General features: G+C 37.5%; 1 protein-coding gene across 1 annotated transcript in view; it reads left to right on the top strand.

Annotated features, from left to right (window-relative positions):
- PREX2 (phosphatidylinositol-3,4,5-trisphosphate dependent Rac exchange factor 2) overlaps positions 1-27,639 on the top strand; it is a 328,672-nt gene that overhangs the window by 198,912 nt on the left and 102,121 nt on the right. Inside the window, exons 26-32 of the mRNA XM_058275621.2 lie at positions 2,880-3,059; positions 4,884-4,978; positions 5,748-5,830; positions 6,755-6,845; positions 7,486-7,614; positions 16,344-16,385; positions 23,730-23,947. Of these exons, the coding sequence (XP_058131604.1) occupies positions 2,880-3,059; positions 4,884-4,978; positions 5,748-5,830; positions 6,755-6,845; positions 7,486-7,614; positions 16,344-16,385; positions 23,730-23,947 (838 nt within the window). The remainder of the gene's footprint in view (positions 1-2,879; positions 3,060-4,883; positions 4,979-5,747; positions 5,831-6,754; positions 6,846-7,485; positions 7,615-16,343; positions 16,386-23,729; positions 23,948-27,639) is intronic.

Consider the following 27,639-nt stretch of genomic DNA (forward strand, 5'->3'; position numbering starts at 1 on the left):
CTGTTTCTGCCTCTCCCCCATCAAGGTCTCCTTCTCCTCAGTAAAGCATTCCCCATCTCTTTGGTTCATCAAGCTAGAATCTAGGTATCATCTTGATTTTTCTCTTTCCTTCCCCTTCCCCTCCAGTACCTCAACAAGTTCTGTCAATTACACCTGAGGATGTGTCCACACCCATGACCCACGCCTACCACCCACTCCTACCACCCACACCTACTACCTCTCCTAACCCAAGTCACCATCTTCCCTCACTTACATTGCTGTTGGCATTTTCTAGCTGGACCTCTCGCACACTTTCCACATTCAGCAGAATCCAGCAAGATCTTTAAAGATAAATCAGACCGTGTTAGTCTCTCGCTTAAAACCACTCAATGGCATCGCATGGCAATGAAAATAAAATCTAAATGCATTAATATGGCCTGCGAGGCCCTGTGGGGTCTGGCCCATCCATCAGTCTGCACAAGCCTCCTTTCTGTTCCTGGAATGTGACAGCCTCAAGCCCACCTTCCCGTCCTCTGACTGGTATGCTCTGCTCCTGAGTGTGTATGGCGGGTCCTCCTAGGCATTCAGGGTCAGGCTAGGTGGCAAATCTGTAGACAGACTGTCCCTAGTCCCCAAATACAAAGTAGACACTCTTGCCCTGGTCACTCATATCATATTTCTCTAGGTTTTCCTTGGTCTCTACAGAGCAGCTGTTTCTTCCTGCTTCATTGTTATGTTCACAACAACTCTGAAGTCTCCGAGACTTAAAACAACAAAGGCTTCCTTTTTGCTCACTCTACATGCCCATCTCGAGCCACAGGCTGACCAAGCTGGACTATGTTGGACCAGTAGCCAACAGTTTGCTGACCAACAACTGCCTGTGGACCACCCTTTGAGCATCACTTTCTTTACACATCTGCTGTTATCCTGATACTCGAATGTCACAGCAGCACAAAGAAATGAGGCGAACTGCACACTACCTAAAGGCATCTACCTAGAAGTGAGCTGTGTCACATCCACTCACATTGTATTGATTAAAGCAAGTCACACCAGCCATGCCTGTCCTCTCAGGGGTAGGGAAGTGCCATCCAGCCATGTTCTCCAGAGAACTGGGCTGATGATGGACAGTGCTAATGACATAATCCCTCTGGAGTATTTAAGTTATATGCTGGGGGAGTGGGTTTTGCATAATTTGCAATGTGTGTATACATCTGTGACCCTTTTCTAAAATGGGGATAATAACTACTATACAAGGATTAAATGAATTAATACCTGTTAAGTACTTAGCGTATTGATTGATATAAGACCTCAATAAAAGTTAGCTATAATGATGATGATATTTTAATCTCAACCTAATGGAAAAATTATACACAGGTAAATATGATATACTGTGAACAAGATCTTTGTTAATCAAAGTTATTAGGAGATTGATCTAGAATGAATTTTAATCCAAAATTAATAAGCCTTTGGTAGATAACTTAATATTGTATATGAGCAAAAATAAAGGAAATGTTTCTGCATGCACAAATAAAATATTATAATTTGATATCTTATGGTTGCTTTTCACAGTCTAAAAATTTCATGCAAAAATATGTCAACATCACTGTTTTTCTATCATGTGTTTTTTAGCCTAACACTTGTTCCCACAGGGTCAGTCCAAGCATGATTGCAGCTGTTTAAAATGAAAAGCAAATATGTGAACATAATTCATAAAACTTTGAAAAAATGTTTCTACTTAGCCCCATGACTCCTAATTTAAAAGATACATAATGCACAGAGGGCTTCTTGCAAAATGAGGACTCCTGCATATCTTTCCTCTTTCGTATTCACAGTTCATCTGTCTGTGCTACATGGAGTTTGGGTAATTGGAGTTAGTCTAATATTTTAATCTTTTGGGTGGAGGGAATGAATAAGCACACAATCTGTCTGACAGGACATAAATGTAGCTTTCCAAATAGAAAAACTGTGTTTAAAATAGTTCATAGCTCTCCGTTACTGAAAATGTTGACAGGACTTGAGTAATATAGCACAGTTTTTCCAATTCTCACTGGTGTCTAACACTCTATACAATGCCAAAGTTTTATTCAAATGTCACACCTCACAGTGATACCCACTCTGACTGCACTATCTGAAATTGCCCCTTCAGGCTTCCCTCTTTTCTTTTTCTCCTTAATATGTTTTGCCATCTGATATGCTCCACAGTTTACTTGTTTATTCTCTGTCTTCCCCTAGTAGAATTTAATCTCCAAGAGAGCAGGGTCTTTTGTGTGTTTTGCAAACTGCTGTATTAGCAGCACCAAGAACACTGTTTATCATTTAATAAATGTGTTTAATTGACTAATTCGTGAAATTAATTGATCAAGTGTTTACTCCGTGCACAGCACTGGGTTTTATATGACAGGACACGTCTGAAGGTAAGCCAATGAAGATATTAAAGCACATGCAGTGTTTGGGTTTCATGTTTGTGTTAGTACTTTGAAGTTTGTTGTGATTATGGCTGGAGTTGGAAAATAGCACCCATTAGGTCCCAGGAATATGTTGTTCTCGTTTCATTCTCACAGAAATCATGCAGGGTAGTTATTCTTCTTATCCCTATTATATAGATGTCAAAAAGAATCTATTGCAGGTTTATTTTGATAACAGTGCTGGTAGGTGGCAGAACCAGGATTTCAGTGGAGCATGCTGGTCTAAATTGTGTGCTTTTTCTATTATTTATTCTTAGAGAAATAATGAGCTCTGTATGCCATGGTTTTCTTGCAATAGAATATTCATTTGATATGAAACAGAAGCACTCCAGAAATATCTGTAAGCTTGTGGTATTCAGTAAATAAGGCAGTTATCTGTAGCCATTTTGAAAAAGTGTACTTATGCTTTTTTATTTTTTAATTATCACATTGCAGCCTTCTGTCTTCGATAACATACTCTCCTAAATTAGAACGTAAGACATCAGAGTCCATAATACCAACCGACAGTGACAATGAGAAGGGAGAAAGGAATAGCAAAAGAGTCTGTTTTAATGTAGCAGGAGAAGAACAGGAAGATTCAGGTCATGACACCATCAGCAACAGAGACTCCTACAGGTGATTCATTAGCTTCTTAAACTCGTTTGATCTACAAAGTCCAGTGTGATTCTGTATTTTCCACAAGACCTTTTAAATTTTTCCTTAATTGATGTTTGTTCTTATTACTCTCTAAAAACAACCACCGATACACTTACTGAGAGAGCATACCTTCATATTCTTCCCTTTTACAATCTGAGTAATTTGGAAAAAGCTCTTTTTTCTCCAGAGGTGTGAACCTATTTGCAAGGTTTGTCATATTAGTGGATTAATTAACATGTGTAACAAATAAGTATATTGTGCCTGTATTAGCATTTTCCCCCCCAAATATCTGTTTTCGATCATTGGATTCTTGGGTAGTGAATAGAAGTTCTTTTAGCCTTGTTTCTCTTTTCTTATATTCTGTGTTCCATAAAAACTGGGGTAATTTCCCTTGCCCATCTCCATAGTCCAGCTTTGTGGGATTTTTGGGGGAGATGCCTTCCGCCAAAAATCTGTTGAAATCTTCCTGCCAGACTCTCAATGACAAGTGGCCCTACAAGGACCTCCCTCAAGTGAATTGCTCTTTCTCCCCTGAATTCTTATATCCACTGAAGCCCCAGGGAACACGTTTGTAACCTGCCCTGTGTGCTGTGTCTGCAGCTTTAACATCTCCCCCTACACTTACACTAATGGAAGGAAAAAACTTACTTGCTCTTGTGTATCCTGTGGTGTTTTACAATGAAAAGATACTGAGTAATAGTAACTAAGGCACAAACTATTAACTATCATTAAAAGCTTATTTTTACCAACTCATGAGGAAACAGGATAATTTCGCATAATCCCCATCACAACCCAATGTGCCAGGTTCCAATAATAACTCTATTTACATATAAGGAAACTGAGACCCACAGCGGTTGCATAATTTGCCTGTGAAACCAGGTGGTCTGGCTCCTGGGTTTATCTCCTAAGCACTCTACTATCCCATTTTTCTGTGAAAAAGGTTTTATCAAATGCATAAAAATTGATTAATCCCAGAGATTTAATAAAATATAACAGTGATAAACAGTGGTTACGTTTTCATTTACTTTTAACTCCTAAGAATATCAATATGCTCCTTTAATAGGAATCTGTAGTTTTCTCTCTAGAGGGAAGTTATGTGTCTAAAACTACTTCCTTCAGATTCTAGTTAGCAGATAATTAAAATTACCCTCACAGTTTTCCTTTAGGCTATAAGAGAAATTTTAATGGTAGCTTTAAAGTTAAACAAATCCTTTTTATTTAGCCTGAAAGGGAAAAAAAATATCTCCCACACTATTTTAAAATCTATAATATGTCCATACTCACACACAAATTTTAGATGTTCTTGCCTACCATTATCACCACTATTGACCATTTACTAGGGAAGAGGTCTAGTGTTGAGTTCTAAGGTGGAAATATGTAAGATGTGATCTTATCAGGAAGCTGAGAGTGTAACAGGTTAAGTTTACATTTAAGTTATCAGAAAGGATTGAAAGGCAGACATCATCAAACAGGATTTCATTGACCTCTGTTAGCAGATTATCTAAATACCAGAGTATGCTATCAAGTAGATTGAAGGATTTTAAGTTCAGTTTGACTTCTGTTTAACAAAGCATTTTCCAAAAATCATTTCTCGACATGCTGTAAGAAAATTTCAAATTTGATTATATTTGAAATATATTACAAAGTAAAACATGGTGTTAGTTGAAAAAGATGACCTTTCTCATTATTATGCATAAAATAATTAATAAATATAACTGGTGTAGTAAGTTTATGTAATAAGAACTCACAGGAAAACATTGGCAGATGCCGTCTTAAGGTAACATAATCACCTATTCTTGGCAGCGATTGCAACAGCAACCGGAACTCCGTTGCCTCCTTCACGAGCATTTGCAGCAGCCAGTGCAGCTCCTATTTTCACAGTGACGAGATGGACTCAGGTGTGTGGGGTTAAAGCGTTCACACTTTTTAATGTTGGTTTTATTGGACGTAGTCCTAAGAATTCATTTGCCACATCCATATGCATTTCTGCCATTTTCCAGTCAGTCTAGGTGGCCACACATAGTTCATTTCAGGTTCTTGTGCTTAATAATCAAATTTCCAATCTCTTTATAAAGAGAGTGAATTACAAAGCGCTGAAAGAAATAAACTACTTCTTTTCTTGATATATGTTATGATTTTTCACTCGTGCCCTGAAGGATGATCAGTGTACAGGAAAGAAGTTATACTAAAAATATTAGGTATTGCTGTTTGGGGCAGGGAGATGGGTTGGGATTTGAATCTAAGGACTAGCCTTGTAGATGAGTGATAGGAGATGGATGATGAGAAAAGTACTGACTGTTATAAACATCTCATTTTTTTATATTAAGCCAAAAATTTCTTATCCAATTAGAACAAATCTTAATTTTTTAGAATGCAACTTATTTCAGTTATTCAACCATAAGAAAAATGCACCGTTTGGAAGGTTCCGTAAATGTGATACCACAGTGTTCTTTCATTGAGGGTATCTGCTTTCACTTGTTTTTGGAGGAACGATAATCTGGCACCCTACTAGATGTTAAAATTCTTTTGGAATTTTTTTCTGAAAGGGAGAACTAATGTACAGAATAAGAGCTCATGTTGAGTTAATTTTTAATATTTTGTATCAAAATCCTCAGGAATGTGAAGCATAACATAAGATGAATGTTTTTTGTGGTTTTCGACATGTAGGTGATGAACTTCCCTTGAGTGTTCGCATTTCTCATGACAAACAGGACAAGATACACAGTTGCCTTGAGCATCTTTTCAGCCAGGTATGACAGGAGCACTGGAGGCTTCTTTTATTCACAGGCTAAACTATCAACAATCCCTTTTTAAGTAAAATGAGCTTGAAGTTGGAATGGAAAGGCCTTAATCTGTCTCTCTTTCTCCAACAAATCCAAAGGATTGTTGTGAATATTAAGTATTTTACAGCCCTTGGAAAATTATGAAGAATTTACACATAGGAGTTATCTTTTTTGTTTCTTTGTGGGATTTCCAAATCTTTTAAAATTTTCTTGCCAGATTTATTCCTAGTTTCAGAATGCACAAGACTATCTTTGTGCTTATGTTGGTATTTTACATATAAAAAGAATATATCATGAACAAAATTTGTAGTATAGAAGCTTTTTACCACTTGGAAAAGGATTTCAATATATCCTTCCTTCCTTCCTTCCTTCCTTCCTTCCTTCCTTCCTTCCTTCCTTCCTTCCTTCCTTCCTTCCTTCCTTCCTTCCTTCCTTCCTTCCTCCCTCCCTCCCTCCCTCCCTCTTCCCCTATCATTCTCCTTCCTTCCTTCCTTTCTTCCTCCTTCCTTCCTTTCTTCCTTCCTCCCTTCCTCCCTTTCTCCCTTCCTCCCTTCCTCCCTTCCTCCCTCCCTCTCTCTTTCTTTCTTTCCTTCTCTCTCCCCCTCTCTCTTCCCCTCTCTCTATCACTCTCCTTTCTTCCTTCCAATTCCAGACATTTTAATTTCTTTTGTGAAGTGGATACTTATTTTGTGTTAACATGTGGATATATTATAAGAAAAACTAGTGCAAGTGTCATCAAATGGGTTTATTCCAACCCTGTATTTAAAAGCATTGTGAGGTTTCAAAAATAACTGTTGCTTTAAGAAAATGTATTTTATAAGATTTACTCTCAGAAACATATATGTCGTGTTCTGAGAAGTTTATAACCATAGCCATTTCTGCTATTGATAGGTGGATGCAATAACCAATCTCCTAAAAGGGAAAGCTGTAGTGAGGGCCTTTGAGCAAACCAAGTCCCTTACACCAGGGCGAGGATTACCAGGTAAGATTTTTTTAAAGTAAGTGTTAGAAGTAGTTGGGAAACAAAAGATGGCAGAAAATATAGTCATGAAGCACAATCCTTGTATAAGATGGAAAATTCTGGTTGCTCCTATTTCCTATTCACTGAATATTACTTTCATTTTGATCATTTTTTAATATATTAAAAAACCAATGTAGACCCATTTAGATTTCTTATAAAGTTTAAATTGTTTAATGCTTATAGGGGTTGGGTTGAACAGAGATAAGTTAAGTGAAGAGATTTAATTGTTAAGTTGCTTTTGCCAGATCTAAACATACCTACATGGTTATGTCCCAGGGGCCAGGGGAAAGGGAATTGGGGAATGGCATAGACAAACAGAACAGGATAGAGAACTGCCATTTTTTGACATCTAGTTTAGGATATTGAAAATAGAAAGAATTTACATCTAAATTTCTTTCTTTGTTTAAACATTTGCAAGAAAAATATAATTGTCTTGACTTTTTAGATCTAGCAAATTTTCTCCTATGACATAACTAAAGATTTACCATCATGATAATATGCAGAAAACGGTGATGAAAGAAAGAACATTCTGAAGCCTAAGGCTTGTTTAACTGTTTTGCAAATACTTGGGACTTATGAGAGATTTTCTGTGTCTGTTTAGAATTTCAGCAAGAAATGGAACCTAAGCTGAGTTGTCCAAAAAGGCTAAGGCTTCACATCAAGCAAGATCCTTGGAATCTTCCCAGCAGTGTCCGGAATCTTGCCCAGAACATCAGAAAGTTTGTTGAAGGTCATGATAGAAAACAAGGCAGAACTTTGCGTGATATTAGTGATAATTTCAAAAAGCAACTAAAACCAAGAGCATAGTAATAATGCCTTGATTACTCTTTTTTACAGTGTTGCATGTGAGGAAAATAAAAGTCCTGAAAAATGTGAAGGAAGAGAGAAAGAGAATTAAGATTGCAGAGCCTTGCACCCCAAGGATCTCAACAACATAGACTTTATTGTAGACTATTCTCAGTAAATAAAATAAGGGCTGATACTCATGAAGACACAAGTGAAGTGTGGAAAGAGTTTAATATTTTACAGTATGAAACGTTATCAGAAAAAGTTCTAGAATATTCCCAAAAGGCTTGAAGCCAAATTTTATGGAAAGTGTAAAAAATAAATTGTGAATCAACAAAGGATCAAAATAATTATATAGGGTGCATCATTAGATTTTAAGTTTCTTTTTTAGAAATGGTTACCTAAGTTGATTGTTGTTAATTAACATGACATCATTTACTCAATATTCTATAATTGGTACAACCTGTAATTGGATATATAATACATTGAAACTGATTGCATCTTGTTTACAGTCAGAGTTAATAAAGAGAGAACTCTGAGTTTCCGAAATGATTTTGGTATAAAAGATGAAATGAAAAATTTACCTAATTTAAAATATGTCTAATTCAGCAATTTTTTCCCCTAGTAATTAGAATAGTGATTTCATCCAGTGGTTGACAATGTCTGGAGACATTTTTGGTTGTCACAATTGGGGGCATGCTACTGGGGTCTAGTGGATAGAGGCCAGGATCCTGCTAAATGTTCTACAATGTACCCAACAGCTTCAAGCCAAAAAATCATCCAGTCCCAAATGTTAATAATGCTAAGACTGAGAAATACAACAGAGTGTTATGCCTGTTTGCATTTTTATTCCTCAGTTATCTGTATGTAAATTGGATGCAGTAAAGTGTAGTCTGCAGAATTGCAGCACAACTCTAGTAAGCACCATTTTTTGTTAGTAAATTAGAGATTTCAGCAGTTTTGTGTGTGTGGTTAAAAATTTGGTTAGTGCCTTTTAATGGCTTTTTAAAGATAATCGCTGGAGTTGTATATTATTTCCTGACAAAAGACAGCTACTTTTACCTGACAGAGTCTGAGCCTGTCACTTATTCCCTGTTTCCTCATTTATTAACTGAGGGAGATGTTTTAAAAGTTATCTGATTACTAAGTCTTCTGCATAGAAATGTACTCAAATATAACAGCTTAGCTATTGCTTGGAAACCAGTAGGGAGGAAGTTGGCAGAGATAGGAAACACTTCCCATGAATCAGAGCAACTCTATTGTGTTAGCAACTCTTATTTATTCGTGCAGCTGGAATTATTGACTGTATTTTATTGACTGTATTGATAAAGATAATGGTTACCTGTGACACATTGTAACATCACATTTAATGAAAAGTCTCAATTTAAAACCACCAAAAATAATGAATAGTAAAATTGATGAATATATTTTGAAAAGGCAAATGGTTAAGGCATCTAGATATATACTTTGTGAGAGAAAGACTTATTTTACTGAGTAGATGCCAGTATCATTACACTCCTTGAAGTTATAATTCATAAAGTTAGTTGTTCTCATCATCTTTGAAATTTTCTTTCTATCATATATTCATCATTAGAGTAAATGCAAAATAGAAGGAATAACCTTTTTTAAGAGTTTTGAGGTTTAATCTTTAATATGTAAGCTCATGCAGGATACAATGCTTAGTTCTTTATAAAGGTGCCATTTTAAGAATCATAGGTTTTCATCTTAGTTTCTCCTTTTAGATCTTTTGTACCTCATTTCACAATAAGCTGCCAGTAGGAATGATGGCAATATATAATATTGATTGATTATTTTGTGAATATGGATGCCACCTTTGGTCCTAGATCCCAGCACTTGGTTGAGTGTGGTTGGTTGTGCTGAGAATGTTACAGTTAATGGTACAAGGGGGCTCTTTGCAGAGTTTATGTATCACTGGTTGCAAGTTTCAGTGAGATATATTCTTCAGATAAGAGCTATAATTGTTGACATGTTCTTTGGGTCTTTAAAAAATGATTGCTCTCCCACCATTGGTTTACCTCAATGGAATATCAAGGGAGAGAGCAAGCTGTCATTCTTTGATAACCTGTATGGTGTCTGATCTTTTCATATGGGACAGAAGCAGCAGGATTGGGATCTTCGAAATCAGTTGCTTGTTATGTGGAGATATTCTTAAATAACCTGACCAGTTCAGCTCAAATTATCCTATTCAACTAAAAGTAATTTTCATTCTATGTCCCAAATTGCCTTTATGTAAGGAATGATTTAATGGAAGGCTAGGTCTTGGCTGGAAATTTAACATAATGCCACCTTGCCAGTAATTCATGCTACACATAATTTTATATTAATATAAAATTAAATTACTTCCAGGAAAAAAATCATGTCACTGTATTCAGTTGTTTCTGAGTTTACTTGTTCTAAGAGCTAAATAAATAAGCTACTAAAGTTCTGTGATTGGGTATTATATAGCAGCACATAAATTTTCCAATGGAATATCCCATATCTGCATTAACAAGTTACAAGTAGCAATTGCTGTTCACAACTGCAGTTGTTGGTAGGCGAACTCTTAGAGAAGGAAACATATTGCTTTTCTCTTAGATTATGTAGTTGAGCAGCCCCTGGGTCTGCTGTTCCCTAGTCTCTTATTGCAAAATATCATAATACCATAATCTTTACTTGGGAAGCATTATTAAATTGCTTCATTTTATATTAATTCAGCTATAGCCTACTAATCTGAAGGTAGAAGAGGGCAAAGCAGATAGTGGATTAAGTGGGGAAAGATTCAATGATGCCTATCTTTTGCCTAATCTCTTAGCTAAATGAGAGTCTCATATCATTAACAGGCTGATATTTTTACTTGATTAGCCTACCACCACCTTAAATTCAAATGCCTGTTAGTGAACTCATTTTCAAATCTTTGCTCCCTAACAAATCATACTTCTTTCGAAACGTCCATTTTTCAGCAACCTTTTCATTCTTCAGATCTGAGTTTTTTTTTTTTTTTAATTTTTTTATTTTTTATTGACTTTGTAATAATATTACATTAAAAATATATATGTGAGGTCCCATTCAACCCCACCCCCCCACCCCCCCTCTCTCCCCCCCCCCAACAACACTCGTTCCCATCATCATGACACATCCATTGGATTTGGTAAGTACATCTTTGGGCACCTCTGCACCTCATATACATTGGTTCACATCATGGCCCATACTCTCCTCTATTCCATCATGTAGGCCCTGTGAGGATTTACAATGTCCGGTGATTACCTCTGAAGCACCATCCAGGGCAGCTCCATGTCCCGAAGACGCCTCCACCTCTCATCTCTTCCTGCCTTTCCCCATACCCTTTGTCCATTATGTCCACTTTTCCCAATCCAATGCCACCTCTTCTATGTGGACACTGGATTGGTTGTGTCCATTGCACCTTTATGTCAAGAGGAGGCTCAGATTCCACCTGGATGCTGGATGCAATCCTCCCATTTTCAGTTGTAATCACTCTAGGCTCCATGGTGTGGTGGTTGTCCTTCTTCACCTCCATCTTAGCTGAGTGTGGTAAGTCCAATAAATCAGATTGTAGGTGCTGGAGTCTGTTGAGGCTCAGGATCTGGCTATCACATTGTCAGTCCAGAGATTCAAATCCCCTAAATATATCTTAAACCCCAACATTAACTGCACCTCCAGCACATTAGCATGAAAGTCTTATGAAGGGAGATCCCATCTGAGTCCAGATTCATCACACATAAACACCATTTCCAAAGAGGGGCCATCTGCCCTGGTAGTTAACCCCATCGGCCATGACCATAACTCCCATGGGTCTCTTTAGCCCTCAAAGGAACCAATATCTGGGGGTTGTATCTGCTTTATCTGTCTCTCTGACTCTGCTCAGTTGTGCATGAGGGCAAACCTTCTGCCAGCCTCCAGACTCTTTTTTAGAAACTCGTAGCCATATAAACTCATTTCTCCTTTCCATTTCCCCCTTACTTTAGGTCAAACAGCATTTTAAAGTCATGGTATTTTATGTAGACATGGATATTCTGCTGATCCGCATTGAACCTTCCGTATAAGGTCATTTTCCAGTTGCATCATCAGTTGGTAGTTGATAGTGGTCCCTCGTTGCCAGGGAGGCTCATCCCCGGGTGTCATGTCCCACGCTGGGGGGAAGGCATTGCATTTACATGCTGAGTTTGGCTTCGAGACTGGCCACATTTGAGTAACATGAAGGCTGACAGAAGGAAATTCCCAGGCACAAAGTTGCTCTAGGCCTTGTTATTATTTTGGGTTTATCAGCTCACAAGCATAGTCATTAGTATCAGGGGCTCACTGTTGAACCCTCACTCCCTCCCGGTCCCCACCACTGTACCTGGGAGACTGTCGCTGCTCCCCTAGGGACCACGACAGAGCACCACTGGCCGGGAACCCAGTACCCCCCCTACTGTGGTTTTTAATTGTTGCCACTATGAGTATATCCAAACATTACCATGCACCCTGGACATATGTTCTGTACAGCTCCCTGTCAGTCATATATCATCTGTCATTGGTATCCCATACCAGTATCCCTCCATTGCCTTTGTTGAAACACTCTGTGATCCAGAACTCCCCGAAATTTGAAGCCCAATATAATGTCATGGTCCCTTACTAGGGAATGGCATATAGCAATGAGTTTAAAGGATAGATAAAGAACTTGGATAAAGTTAGATAAAGAACTTAGATAAAGAATGTTGACTTGAAAAAATTCCACATCCTATTTTTTTCTTTCCCCCCCCCCCCCCCCCCCTAATTATTCAGCTTTTCTTCACAGGAGTCCTAGACCACAGCACTGTATATATATAATATACAGCACTCCCACACATCCACCAGAAAACCTTTTCCCTTCCACAGTGATACTCTTACGCCCTATTCATATCATATTTCCTTAAAGTGATGTACAGAGTCTGAGACATTAGCTTTCTAACAAGGTGACATCTGTATTTACATTATGGTGCATACTTTAGGATACACAGTTCTTTACATTTTTAGTTATCCTATGTTTTACATTATGGTTTACATTATCAGTCTGTCATCTCCTATATGTTATGGTGTAATATTACATGTTTTATATCCATCCTTGTGTACTCTCAAGAAACTCCTCTCTTACCCCCCATTTACTTTGGTTCCACACATTTAACGTCCATTTTCCCTTCCACCTTAGTGCCCTCAGTGATAGCCAACCTCCGTTTCCTGAGGAGCCACTTCCAGAGATAGATGGAATAGTGTTCAGGGCCTAACTTGCTCAACTGCCCCAATGCCCTGGGAGCCACCCTTTCTCTCGAGGGATACAGTTCCCTCTATTGGATGGCATTAGTCCTCCCCAGGATGTGGGTCCACCCCCACTCTCACTACTTGGGTTTCTACCCCATGGTGTCACCCACTCTGGCAGAATGAGCATTTAGACATTCCCCAGGAGCCCGTCCTGCATCAGACCCTCCCCTCCGAGCATTCTAAACAGGTAACCCTCTTTATTATATTTTGATATGATTTTCTCGGCATTTTACTCTCCACCAACACCTGACCCTCTCCTGGTTCGTATGCTACCCCTCCCTCCCCCCACTTTTGGGCAACGTTACCCACCCGTCCCTCCCCAGCCACCCTCAAACCCGCAAAGCCCCAAGCAAAGGCAACCCCTTGCCCCCCTTTTATCTCTTCTTTGTGTTCATACTTACCACCATCTCGTCTTAAATTCCACCCCTGCAGACATCGGCTCATATCCTTCCTCCACCCTCCGATTTCCTGCAAGCCTATCGTTCAGTCTCTTGCTATCTAGGGCAGCTTGTTTATTTCATATCATTGAGGTCATGTAGTATTTGTCCTTCAATGTCTGGGTTGCTTCACTCAACATAAGGTTCTCAAGATTCATCCATGTTATCACATGTGTTTGTAGTGTGTTTGTTCTTACAGCCGAGTAGTATTCCATTGTGTGTATATACCACATTTTATTGATCCACTCGTCTGTTGATGGGCATTTGGGTTGATTCCAACTTTTGGCAATAGTGAACAATGCTGCTATGAACATTGGTGTACATATATTGGTTTGTGTTCTTGTTTTCAGTTCTGTTGGGTATATTCCCAGCAGTGGTATTGCTGGGTCATATGGCAAATCTATGGCTAGTTTTTTGAGAAACCGCCATACTGTTCTCCAGAATGGTTGGATCCTTCTGCATTCCCACCAGCAGTGGATGAGTGTTCCCCTTCCTTCACATCCTCTCCAGCACTTGTATTCTTCTGTTTTTTTCATAGCTGCCAATCTTATGGGTGTAAGATGGTATCTCATTGTGGTTTTGATTTGCATTTCCCTGATAGCTAGAGATTTGGAACATTTTTTCATGTGCTTTCTTGCCATTTGTATTTCTTCTTCGGAGAGGTGTCTGTTTAAGTCTTTTTCCCATTTTTTAAATGGATTGTTTATCTTTTTATTTTCAAGATGTAGGAGTTCTTTATATATGCATGTTATAAGTTTCTTATCAGATATCTGATTGCCAAATATTTTCTCCCACTGTGTGGGCTCCCTTTTTACTTTCTTGACAAACTCCTTTGAGGTGCAGAAGGCTTTAATTTTGAGGAAGTCCCATTTATCTATTAGTTCTTTTGCTGATCGTGCTTTTGGTGAGATATTCATAAATCCATTACCTATTACAAGGTCCTGTAGATGTTTCCCTACACTGCTTTCTAAGGTTTTTATGGTCTTGGCTTTTATATTTAGGTCTTTGATCCATCTTGAGTTGATCTTTGTATAAGGTGTGAGATGGTAATCCTCTTTCATTCTTCTACATATGGCTATCCAGTTCTCCAGACACCATTTGTTGAATAGGCCACTCTCTCCCAGTTGAGAGGGTTTGGTGGCTTTATCGAATATTATGTGGTTGTATATGTGAGGTTCTATATCAGAGCTTTCAATTCGATTCCATTGGTCTATATGTCTCTCCTTATGCCAATACCATGCTGTTTTCACCACCGTAGCTTTATAGTATGTTTTGAAGTCAGGTAGTGTGATTCCTCCAATTTCGTTTTTCTTTTTCAGTATGTCTTTGGCTATTCGGGGTCTCTTTCCTTTCCAAATAAATTTCATAGTTAGTTTTTCTAGTTCCTTAAAGAAGGCTGCATTGATTTTTATTGGGATTGCATTGAATGTGTAGCAGATCTGAGTTTTTAAAAAAAATTTTTTTCTCTGCCTTTGTACCAATATTTAAAAGAGCTTCTTTTTATCAAAATTCTCTTGAATTGTTCACATTCTCTTCATGCGTCAGTAACTGAAATGGTTTTCTAGTTAATCCCCCATCTCCATCTTTCCTGATTCATGTCCCAATACTAGATTCATCTTCCTAAAATATTAATATCATGTTCATAATTTCAGTAACCTATCCTAGACCCTCATAGCCATTCTCTGTTAGAGAAGTCTCAACTCTTCAATCTGATATTAGAAGCCTTTTCTCAATGAGTCTTCCCAGTTGTATCCTAATCTCAGTCTCATAATGGCATAATGCAAACTCTCTGCCCTAGATTGTTGGATATATGGTGTTTGTTTCCTACTCTATACTTTTGCTATCGATTTTCTACTCTTAGAATATGTATGGTAGACATATGCACCTCTAACAGTCTAATTTGATGTTTTTTCTTCTACACTCATTTAGAATTCTATACCAGATTCGACTCAGTTTATAATAATAGCACAGCTTTCCATGTATGTAGCACTTGAAATAATTTCACCAGACTTTTAATGAACATTTTTTTTTTTCCTACACAGGCCTGCATCATAGGTAAGGTAGAGGATACTGTTACCAGCTTTTAAAGGGATGAGCAAGTTGAGACTCAGAGTAGTTCAGCCTTTTGCTAAAGGCCACAAACCTGGTAAATAACAGAAAAGGCTTGTGACTTTTGGTCCACTATACTTTCCTGCCTCTGAAATCCTTTAATTCTTGCAATCTTGCTTTTAAACTTTGATTCCCTTTCAAGTATTTCCTGCATTTCTTATAAACTAATAGTCTGACTCAATTGTGAACCTATCTACAATAGGCTGCCACATAACTTCTTTTTATTTCCCATAATCTTGGACACTTAGAAGGTACTTGGGAAGTTTTTATATTTATCTGTTTAAAGCAAACAAACACATAACTCATTGGGCACACAGGAGGAGTATGAAGTTGATACACATTTATCCAGCATCTACTGTGATTGACCCTGTGTTGGGTTGGGGTAGGAAGAAGAGTATTTGGAAATGTTTAGTATTTCTCTGTCCTTGAAGAAAGTAGCTTGACCTATAAAAGAAATGAAGATGTGTATTTTTTATAAAAAGGTTAAATAATAATGGCAAAAAGATTGTTTGAAATTTTATTGGTATAGACCATAATAATTACAGAAGTTTAGGGAGCACCACACAAGCTCAAGCAGTTTGGGATGATTTAGAAATGGGCAAGATTTGAATGGTGCTTCAATAGCTAACATGACTCAGAGCTGGAAGATGTTTTAGGGTCTTGCATAATAGATTGAATTTATGTAGGCAGATAGGTAAGATTAAATCTTAATTGAGTACAATTTTCATTATCTAATATAATAAGATAGTGCTAATTTTTACTACAGAGTTAAAACATGGTTTTGGTGACAGTAAGGGATTGAAGAACTAACTGATGTTTTCTTTCTCTACAGAGGTAAAGTGTAGAATACTCCTGGCTCTTCTTGAATATTCAGGTACATTTGCATTATTTTCTACCATTTGAAATGATTGTGGCCCATGACCTTGGAAGTCTTATGATATGAATGGCAAGGCCTTCAACAGTTTACAAAGATAGATGAAAACATGTTCTTTGCATTCTTTAAAGTCTTGAAAAGATTTAAAAAAATACATAGTTTTAATAAAAACATGGGAAGAGACACTTATCCTTGGTTTTGGGCAAAAACCTGAAAACATGTATGAATATATATTTAGGCAGAGTATAATTAAAAAGGAGAAAAATAACAGGAAGTTAAAGTTAATAGTGCAAATGGTATTTATTGTGAATTTGTGTCTAAATTTGGATTATAAGCCAGTATATATGTAAACACTCTATACATCTTAAAGATATTAAAGCACTTATAGCACATAGTAGAAGTTCAAATAATATTGGTGATGGAAAACGAGGCTGGGGAAGATTAAATAAGATTAAACTCTAAATTACAGATGAACCTGTTAACTTCACCACGGTAAGGACTGTATCTATTTTGATCATGAACAAATGCCTAAAATAGTGAGTTATTTGTACATAGATGTTCAACAAATACATGTTGCAAGAGTGAATGCAAAATATTATGAATGGAAAAGGAAAAATCTATGAAGTAGTTCAGCACAGTTTTTATTCAAAGTGCATTTAGGGAAGTGGACTTGGCCCAATGGATAGGGCATCCGCCTACCACACGGGAGGTCCACAGTTTGAACCTGGGCCTCCTCAACCCATGTGGAGCTGGCCCACGCACAGTACTGATGCGCACAAGGAGTGCTGATGCGCGCAACAAGTGCTGTTCCACGCAGGGGTGTCCCCCGCATAGGGGAGCCCCACATGCAAGGAGTGCGCCCCGTAAGGAGAGCCGCCCAGCACGAAAGAAAATGCAGCCAGCTCAGGAATGGTACCGCACACACAGAGAGCTGACACAACAAGATGACACAACAAAAAGAGACACAGATTCCTGGTGTGACTGATAAGGATAGAAGCGATCACAGAAGAACACACAGCTAATGGGCACAGAGAGCAGACATCTGGGTGGGGCGGGGGAAGGGGAAGGGGAGAGAAATAAATAAAAAGTAAATCTTAAAAAAAAAAAGGCATTATAAAAAAAACAAAGTGCTTTTAGATGTCTGTCACTTCTAAAGTTTGGGAAAACTCATAAATACCATTCAGTTTCAGTGAGCAGTTTAATGTTAGTTTGATATCTGTATTTATAACTATATAGATTGACATTTTATATTATTTTAATCTATTTCCAAAGGGGATAAAAAATTTTCACAAAGCATAAACACACACATATTGTTACACCAACTTTACATTTTGGTGGGAATTTGTGCCTAAAACTACAATCACATGCTCTGAACATGCACCATACAATATTGCACAATTACCTTTTATATCAGTTAGCTTTTGCTGTGTAAAAGCAAAATACCTCAAAACTTTGTGGCATGAAACAATAGCCGTTTATTGTTGTTCATAAGTCTAGTGTCAGCTGGGCCTTCTGCTGATCTGTGCCAGGTTTTGTGGGTCTTGGATGAGTTTGTGCATGTGTCTCAGTGTGTTAGCTGGACGCTGGTGATCTAGGGTGATCACGTACCTGTGGGGCAGGTGGCTGGCTGTTAACCTGGGATTAGAGGAGTGACTGGCCATGCGTCTCTCGTCATCTGTGAAGCTCTGATCTTGTTCACATGACCGCTTGGTGGGGTTCCTAGAAGATGGTGGGTCTGTACAGGAGCTCACCCCCTTCTGCTGGCCAAGATATGTCACAATCCAACTTAGATTCCTTGGAAGGAGAAACGGATTTTGCATTTGATGGGAGGAGCCTCAAAATAATATTATAAGAGCAAGGGTACAGGGAAGGGGAGGCTTTGTGGCCATTTTCACTGTCTAATGCACTTAGAACATTAGATTATTAAGGAGTGATTGAGTCACAATTACCAAGAGGACGTATTTATTTGTTTTTGCCTTAATTAAACAGGTTTTCCCTTGTTGTCTAAGTAATAATAATTATAAAGTTGTCTTACTTTTTCTGAGCTTTACTAATAACAAAGCACTTCATGGACCTCATTTTCATGGGTCTTACTGAGTCCTCACAGCCATTCTGTGAGAATATTATTATTGTTTCCTTAGCTTTAAAGGTGGAGAAATTCAAGTTCAGGGAGAATGATATTCATTCAACTGATAAGTTTGAATATCTGATATAGATGCTTTATCAAGTTAATACATTAATTGTAAATGGCAGACTTGAAACTCAAACTTATTTCTGTCAATTTCAGAGGTTGTACAGGAATGCATTGCCTTATTCTAGCAGATCCCTATTTCGATGTCAGCTTTGTTTTTCTATTTCTCTTATGATTCTTCTTCATACTTTATTTACTCAGTCTTTTTTCCCTTTTATATATAGGATGGTACCAAAAGTATAACAAATTACTCCATGTGGCTGACTGAAATTTTGATGTTCACTTGATATATGTAAACTATAACTGTTAAATATTATTCTTTTTATATATTATTTATTTAAAATAAAGAAAATTTATTTTTATACCAATGTCACACATTACTCAATTAACACAGATAATAACTATGATTAACAATAAATTACTTTAGTCAGCAGTTACACTTCACCCTTACTTTTTTCCCCCCACCCCAAGATGGCTCCCTTGTCTGTCTGCTCGGTGTCTGCTCACCTCCTTTAGGAGGCACCAGGCACCAAACCCGGGTTCTCCCATGTGGGAGGTGGGTGTCCAACTGCTTGAGCCACATCTGCTCCTACACATCCCCCTTATTTTTGTTCATTCCTCAGTTTTGAGGGATTTGGGACAATGTCCACTTTGATTCAGGCTGAGAAGGGGCATAGGTGTTACAGGGCAAAGGAATGGAATTGTTTTGCTTGCAGTTGAAGGTACTCCTTGCTTTTGGGATGGGGCTGGTCCATCATGATCATTCTGTTGGTTGTCTAGGGTAGTAAGAGTAAGAGTTGGCCACACATCCACTGGGTTTCGGGGCTCAAGTGGCGTAAGAGCAATCCAATGGCTTTAAGTCTCTGAGAAATATACTTAACAGATAAATTGAAAATTATAGGTTCAAATAAAAGAAGTAGAAGAATCAGGACTTGGGGATCTATAAATGAGTGTAACTATATTATATTGGGAAAATAGCTTTTCATATGTTCCCAGATAAAGCCTGCTGACGGGGTGCTGTTTTCACAAGGCCGTGTGGCTGGCCTGTGGGGTCCAGATGTCCTTAGGGCCCTCAGGAGCACTGTTCTTTGAGGCTTTGTTTACGGTGACAGTTTGTGAAGTCTGTCAAATATTAATCTTAATCCCCTTGTATTTCTATCTTTCTTTAATCTCCTCTTTTTGTTTTGTTTTGTTCCTTTCCCCTGCAATCTGTATTAGAATAATGGTCAGGATTACATGTGCATCCTACAAACCACCTCATTCTGTCTCATATCTAGCTAATATGGAACTTGAACTTTTTAAACAGCCAAACTAAATGAAGTGTTAGTATTTTAAAAGATATTTTTAGAATGTGAGTTTAAGTAGGTGCTTAAAAACTGAATTGAAACTGAAGCCTTTGATAGGTACAGAAACCATTTGTTGAATGTATTCCCACTGCAAGGAAATTCTCACTCTGGAAAAATAACAAACAAGCTGTCACATGTACACACAGAAAACCAAACTTTCAGCATTTCTTCTTTTGTTAGAAGCTAGAAGCACTGTGATTTTTTTTCTGTAGTTCTTATTGATAAAAATGAGAAATGATCATAGTTTTGGTAAAGGATAGAAACTTATTAGTTTTGAACCCTTGCATAATTGAAAGGGAAAGACCCAAATATTTTTTGCATTAACAGACTTTGGTTTATTCTTGATATATCATGTTGTTCCTTCTCCGTTCAGCAGTACAACTGAGCACTCACGTGGTGCTGTGCTTTGTGGAAGATGTTAGAGAAAAAAGAAGAATCACAATCATAATGCTGCCTGCTAAATATATTTATCTCATTTATCTCTGTCACAGATCTAAGAAGTAGGAATAAACCATATTTACAGGTAGAGATTCTGATACCTAAGATCATATGGCTCAAAATCAGTGGAATGGATAGTTCAAAGCAGATTGTATACCCGTAAAGTCATGGGCATAACTCACATGACGTATCACTTCCCCTGGCCTTGGATTGCTGATTGTTCCATGAGAGACACAAATATTAAATTTTTTTTTTTTGCAATGCTCTATAATTAATCCTCTAAGGGAGAGGATGCACCTAAGTCTGTAGTGGCCAAAAGGAAGTATACAGTGCTTCCTGGGAGAGAGGGGAAACATGCACTAGGGGAGCTTTTTCGATAGTCCAAAGAGTTGACTCTTGAAGAATGATTTAAAGTTTGCTTGGTGGAGAGGGGAGAGAAAGGGCCTGCAAACAGAGGGAACCCATGGACAAAGGTGTGGGCTGTGAGGACATTGGATGTTGAAGGAACACTGAGCAGCCAGCACTGTGTGGCTTAAAGAAGAGAGGACTCAACTGGATGCTGTTCTAGCTGCTTTATATCCCAGTAACAACCCTGTGAAGGTTGTTGCTGATTGGGGGATGAATGAAGGGAAGTGGTATGTTGGGGAGCTATAAATATAAAGTGAATATGGGTGCTCTAGACCCCCTTATGCCACATTGAGTTTTCAACCTTTGTTACTCTCTGTGAGATAATAGCATGTGCAGAGCTCCTTGAAGAGCTCTTAATATGCAGTGTGCATTTTATGAGCTTGCGAAGTCTGTGCAACCAGATAATCTACTTCCTACTGAAAGTAGGAAGACGTTAATAGAAGAAAACCATCCCATGAAGAGATACATTTTTATTAACTTTCTTTTATTTAATAATGTGTCAGTTTAAGATTTAAATGACAGTTTGGTCCAATGGCATTTTGTATCTACTTATATTAATCTAATGTGAGCTTAGAGGGCCCCATCTTGGAAGTCTCATACCACCCAGTAATTAGGGCGCTATTCAATTCCTGTGAGCACTCATTGTTAAAAGTTTGAATGAATGAATGAATGAATATAACTTTTGTGTGAGCCGTCATCAGATGTTACATATTAAAAGGACTAGAGAATATTAACTGTGATCTGTTCTGATTTGATAATGAGGTTGAATGAAATTTTTAATTTGATATAAAGTGCATATAAAGTATAATAGCTGAGAGTAGAATAAACATGTGAAGTGTTCTCTTTGGATGAAAGAAGAAATTTGAGAATTTCTTATTAACAGCAATTTGGAGATTATTTCTGCTAGTGGCAAAAATATTAACTTCGTGACATTTACTAACACTCACAATGGAACCACATCCTTCCTTCCTTAGTCCTTTGCATCCCACTCTTGATAACAGCAATTTTCTTTCCAATTAGATTTTCATTAAGAAATTATTCTCAGATTCTGGGTGGGAGTATTCCTGCCAAAGCTACTGAAGCATTTAAAAAAAATTCCTTCAGGATTTCTGCTTCACTACAGGATGACTAAAAAGCAAGCAAGAATGCCGAAGGAAGAAACAGGACAATTTTTACTTATGTGGTTTCTATCCTGAGCCTCAACATCCTAGATACACATTTAAGCTAATAAGCTACCTGAATTACTCTTTTAAGTCAAATTAAACCCAGGCAATTGAAGAAACCAGAAAATGAACTCATGCATTTCTATTTCATTTAAATTGTTAGTTTCTTTACTAGTACTTTTTTTTCATTCATTCATTCATCAAATAATGAATGTCTATATTTGTTAGAGAGTGTGCTAACACCAGGTGTTTCGTTGTTTTCTTTATTGAGAATTGGTGGACAAAGTTCATTCCTGGTTTAGCCATTTTATAGTTACCTATAAAATACTTTCCCCAGTTGTGTTACAACACGGCTCATACTACATAACTATCTAAGGGAAATGCCTTGCTCATGTTGTTGGTTATGTTAATGAATTGAACCATATGGAATTTCTATATTCAACTGTTTTTTACCTGCAAAAACAGCAAGTTCATGTAGTTCCACTTAAACAATGAATGTTTTCAACATGAAAATTAGTGTATTTTTAATGTTTAATTCTTCCTCTAATAAAACTGTCAAAAGCATGTGTTACTAACAGTGACACAGCAACTATATTCTATGTACACCTGCCTTCAGTGGTATTAAAAACAGATATCCTGGGGAGCGGGTGTAGCTCCGTGGTTGAGTGATTGCTTCCCATGTACGAGATCCCAGGTTCAATCCCTGGTATCTTCTAAAAACAAAAACAAAAGCAGATGTTCAATGTTTTTGGTAAACAACTTAAAATTATGACTTTATATCAATAAAATGAGCTGAACCCTGAATAAAAGCAACATTTATTTCTATATAATCACTAATACTGACCATGTTTCTTCATTACAGAAGATTCTATGAGCCCTGGAAATATTCATTACACTATGGGAGTGAATTATTTTTGCCTTTGTTTTTCTTCTAGTTAAAAGTGATTTTTCAATGTGCAGAATGTGTGTTTTGATATTTATGTGGTTAGTATATATCCAGTCAACCAAGATGGAAGAATTGAGCCCTGTGTGGTCAGGATCTAAGAGGCACAGCTTCTTTCTATTTGAAAAATATCTGGCCCAGGAGCGGGCATTCACAGGGTAAAATTTACCTAAAAGTGGGTCAGTCACAAATCCAATCAATTTCAGGGTAAGAACCTAGTAATAATTAGTTCATTCTAAAACCATAAATATATTACTTATGTCAAAGAAATATAAGAATTTATGAGCTGGAAATACAGCTCATGAGATTGAATAACTATGTTCAGGAAATATAGGCAAGTTTATTATTACAAATAATTGGACATCAAATATTCTTTCCCCTGTGTGCATTTTGCATTAATATTTGAATAGGCTTAATAGATTATTTTTTTTAATTTAATACTATTTAATACTATTGCATTTCATTTACCAGCACAAACTGAGAATTCAGATTTTTACATTCCTCCAGTTGTGTTGTGTAACAAATGCAAGTTTTATTTCATTAAAAAAGAAAAAAACAAAAACAAACAGACTTATTTCCCCTCTCAGGTTTTATAAACCAATGTATTATTGCAGAATAATAAAGTCATAAAAGTGGTTAATAATGTTTATTTTATTATCTCTAGCTTTTTGGTGTCTAATGTTTTCTAAATACATTTACTGAAGTATATGTGATCATTAACAGAGTTCAAATTCACATTTTTCAGTTTGTATGGGTTTTATAAAAAGATGAAAATGAAATGTAAATGGCTAAGGACTTGGTTTTGTCCGTGTGTGACATTTTTCAGAGCTATCTTTGTGTTCTCTTGGATCACAGACAGTGAGACACAGCTCCGAAGAGACATGGTTTTCTGCCAAAGTCTCGTGGCCACCGTCTGTGCCTTCTCCGAGCAACTCATGGCAGCCTTAAACCAGATGTTTGACAACAGCAAAGAAAATGAGATGGAAACTTGGGAAGCCAGCAGAAGGTGGCTGGACCAGATAGCCAATGCAGGCGTTCTTTTTCACTTCCAGTCACTGCTCTCGCCAAACCTGGTAAGATGCTACGTTGACTCCCACTGGGTTTTCTGTCCGTTGTAATCTACATTGTAACATGTTCCCAGATAAGAAGGGGCTATTCATTTCTTCCTCATTCTCACCTTCATTATTTTATCAGCGGTTACACAGCTATTTTAAAGAATGTATTTTCCCTTAACTGCTCACGGTTTAATAAGTATGCAGAATGTGTTTCTTCTCTTCTGCCTCTTCATTTATTCTCTGTGACCGCTAAAAGCTGAGAAAGGCTCCATCTGTTGCTAATTCTTGAATTCCTGTATGATGACTAAAAAGGTCACCAGAGGAAAGAGGGTCTTTCTGGGGCTCTTCCTTATTTCCAGTTCAGAGGAATCAGTGTGCCATGAAATCAAAGCTCCCTCTGAGGTTGATATTCTGGGGTGTACTTGTGAGGTGGGCCCAGACAACTTGCATGCCATGCTGTCTGACAGTCTGCTTAAAATTTTGCATATGTTAAATAATTTTAGTGCCTTCCTTTGTATGCATGTTTGTCCTGTTAAATCTATGAATGTTGCCATAATTACTGTACATTTTTCATGTTTATGCATCAGTTTTCCACAGTGGATATGAAGAAAGCATCTCAAAATATCTGACAAAGGAGATTGTGGTGAACTTAGAATTATTTCACACATACTACTATGGTTCTAATAGTTGTCATGATGTCACTTTTATTTTTTTTTTTAATTGACTTTGTAATAATATTACATTAAAAATATATATGTGAGGTCCCATTCAACCCCACTCCCCCACCCCCCCTCTCCCCCCCCAACAACACTCGTTCCCATCATCATGACACATCCATTGGATTTGGTAAGTACATCTTTGGGCACCTCTGCACCTCATAGACAATGGTCCACATCATGGCCCATACTCTCCTCCATTCCATCCAGTGGGCCCTGTGAGGATCCACGATGTCCGGTGATCACCCCCGAGGCGCCATCCAGGGCAGCTCCACGTCCCAAATACGCCCCCACCTCTCATCTCTTCCTGCCCTTCCCCATACCCATCGTCCACCATGTCCACTTTTCCCAATCCAATGCCACCTCTTCTATGTGGACATTGGATTGGTTGTGTCCATTGCACCTCTATGTCAAGAGGAGGCTCAGATTCCACATGGATGCTGGATGCAATCCTCCCACTTTCAGTTGTAGGCACTCTAGGCTCCATGGTGTGGTGATTGTCCTTCTTCAACTCCATCTTAGCTGAGTGTGGTAAGTCCAATAAATCAGATTGTAGGTGCTGGAGTCTGTTGAGGCTCAGGACCTGGCTATCACATTATCAGTCCAGAGATTCAAATCCCCTAACTATATCTTAAACCCCAACGTTAACTGCACCTCCAGCAGATTAGTATGAAAGTCTTATGAAGGGAGATCCCATCTGAGTCCAGATTCATCACACATAAACACCATTTCCAGAGAGGGGCCATCTGCCCTGGTAGTAAACCCCATCGGCCATGACCATAACTCTCATGGGTCTCTTTAGCCTTCATAGGAACCAATATGATGTCACTTTTATATATAAACTTTAGGCACTCATTAATAGAATTGTGGTTTTTAAACTCGAGATGCTATTTCATCTGTTATAGTACACATAGAAAATGTAGCTATAAGGTAATCTGAGTTTTTAAACAAATATACATGATTTTATACATCAAAATAATGTTTCTTGACACTGGTATTGAGGAGAGGGAGTGATTACTACACTGCACAACCATAGAAGGTTCTGGAATGGTAATATGAAGGCATCATCTTAATGTACTGTAGAGAGAAAGAAGTGGATTCTTCTGAAAAAAGACTGTACTTCATGTGTGTCATCAGCTTGTTATTTGGTTGTAAATACAATCATATAAATACATTATAAAAAAGATTTTAAGAACAAAATAAATATTAATTAATCATTACTAACTATAAATTACATAAGGTAGGAAGGGATGTGCCTAGCCTACATCCTAACATAGGGTAGGCATTGTTTGTTATATCAATGAATGAGACTTTATTCTACTTTAAAAATATTTGCCATTGTCTAATTACACGCTGGCACTCTTACTTTAAAACTTAATTTTATTTTAAACCTCAAGGAATTGGAGAAAATATTTTCAGATCTTGCATCTGATAAGTGATCTATATCTAGAATATATAAAGAACCTTTAAAACTCAATAATAAAAAGATAACCCGATTAGAATTTGAATACATGGTTCCAGAGAAGCGATACAAAGGGCCAATTAGCGTAAGTAAAAATGATCAGCATGGTTAGCCACAAGGATAATGCAACTCAAAACCACAATGAGATGTAACTTCACACTCACTGGGATGTCTGTAATCAAAAGGATAGACAATAACAAGTGTCTGTGAGGATGTAGAGAAATTGGAATCTTGTACATTGCTGGTAGGAATGTAAAATGGTGCAGCCATTTTGGAAAACAGCTTAGCAGTTCCCTAAAAGCTAAGCATGGAGTTATAGTATGACTCAGCAATTCCATTCCTAGGTATACCCAAAAGAATTGAAAACATATAACACTTGTACATTGATGTTTATAGCAGCATTAACCATAATAATCAAAAAGTAGAAACAATCCAGATATCTATCTACAAATGAATGGATAATCAAAATATAGTACATCCATACAATGGAATGCTATTCGGCAATAAAAAGGAATGAAGTAGCGATACATGTTACAACATGGATGAACCTTGAAAACATGTTACATGAAAGAAGCCAGTCACAAGGGACCACGTATTGTTTCATTATTATGAAACCTTTTTTAATTATGAACAGTCCAAAAGAAGCTAATCTATAGAGAATGAAAACAAATGAGTGGTTGCCTAAAGCTACCGATTGAGGGGCAGGAATGGAGAATGAATGTTGATGGGTATGGGATTTCTTTTTGGGTTGATGAAAATGTTCTAAAATTAAATCATGCTGATGGTTGCATAACTGTGACTAGAATAGAAACCATTGAACTATGCACTTCAAATGAGTGAATTTTATGGTATGTGAATTACATCTCAAAAAAGCTGTTAAAAATTAAGGAAAAGGGTCTTGTGAAACCTTAAAAAGAATTAGTAATAAATTCAAAGGTTGCTAAGAAAAAAAAAATTTCTCAAAGAAACATATAGCATTCTGCTTCTGTAAAAAGAACATAAAACCACCTTGGACTGTGGAACTGCCGGCAGGGTAAGTCTGTGTGTCCTTGACTTTGAGGCGCGACCAGTGGTTACTTGGCTCTTGCTTTAGCCACATCCATTGGTGTATCCTTGCTTGAACTACAGCAGTCAGGGGCTAGCTCATTCAGGACTCTTCCATTGTACGCCTCTCATTCTCAGAATGCTGGCTCTCAGTTCTCTCCTTCACTCAGGTCCAGGACATTTTTCCTGTTACTTCAAAGGGATTTTGAATTTAATAACCATTTATCCAGTACTCACTGTGTACCAAGCACTGTATTAAGTACCAAACCAAAGCAAAGTTTAGTTTCTGTGTTGCCATTCTTTGGGGTATGTGGCTGCCTTAATGATTCTTTTCCACATAATGGAAATTCTTTGCCACTTTCTTCATCTCTACTAAAGACGCCAAAAAATATGTCTACGCAAGCTTGCAGCAACTTTTTAAAAAACATTTGATAAAGATGTTAAAATTATTTTTTAAACTGATTATCCACATTCCTAAGGAAACAAAT

The sequence above is a fragment of the Dasypus novemcinctus genome, chromosome 14 (assembly GCF_030445035.2).
Source record: "Dasypus novemcinctus isolate mDasNov1 chromosome 14, mDasNov1.1.hap2, whole genome shotgun sequence".
NCBI classification, from domain to species: Eukaryota; Metazoa; Chordata; class Mammalia; order Cingulata; family Dasypodidae; genus Dasypus; species Dasypus novemcinctus.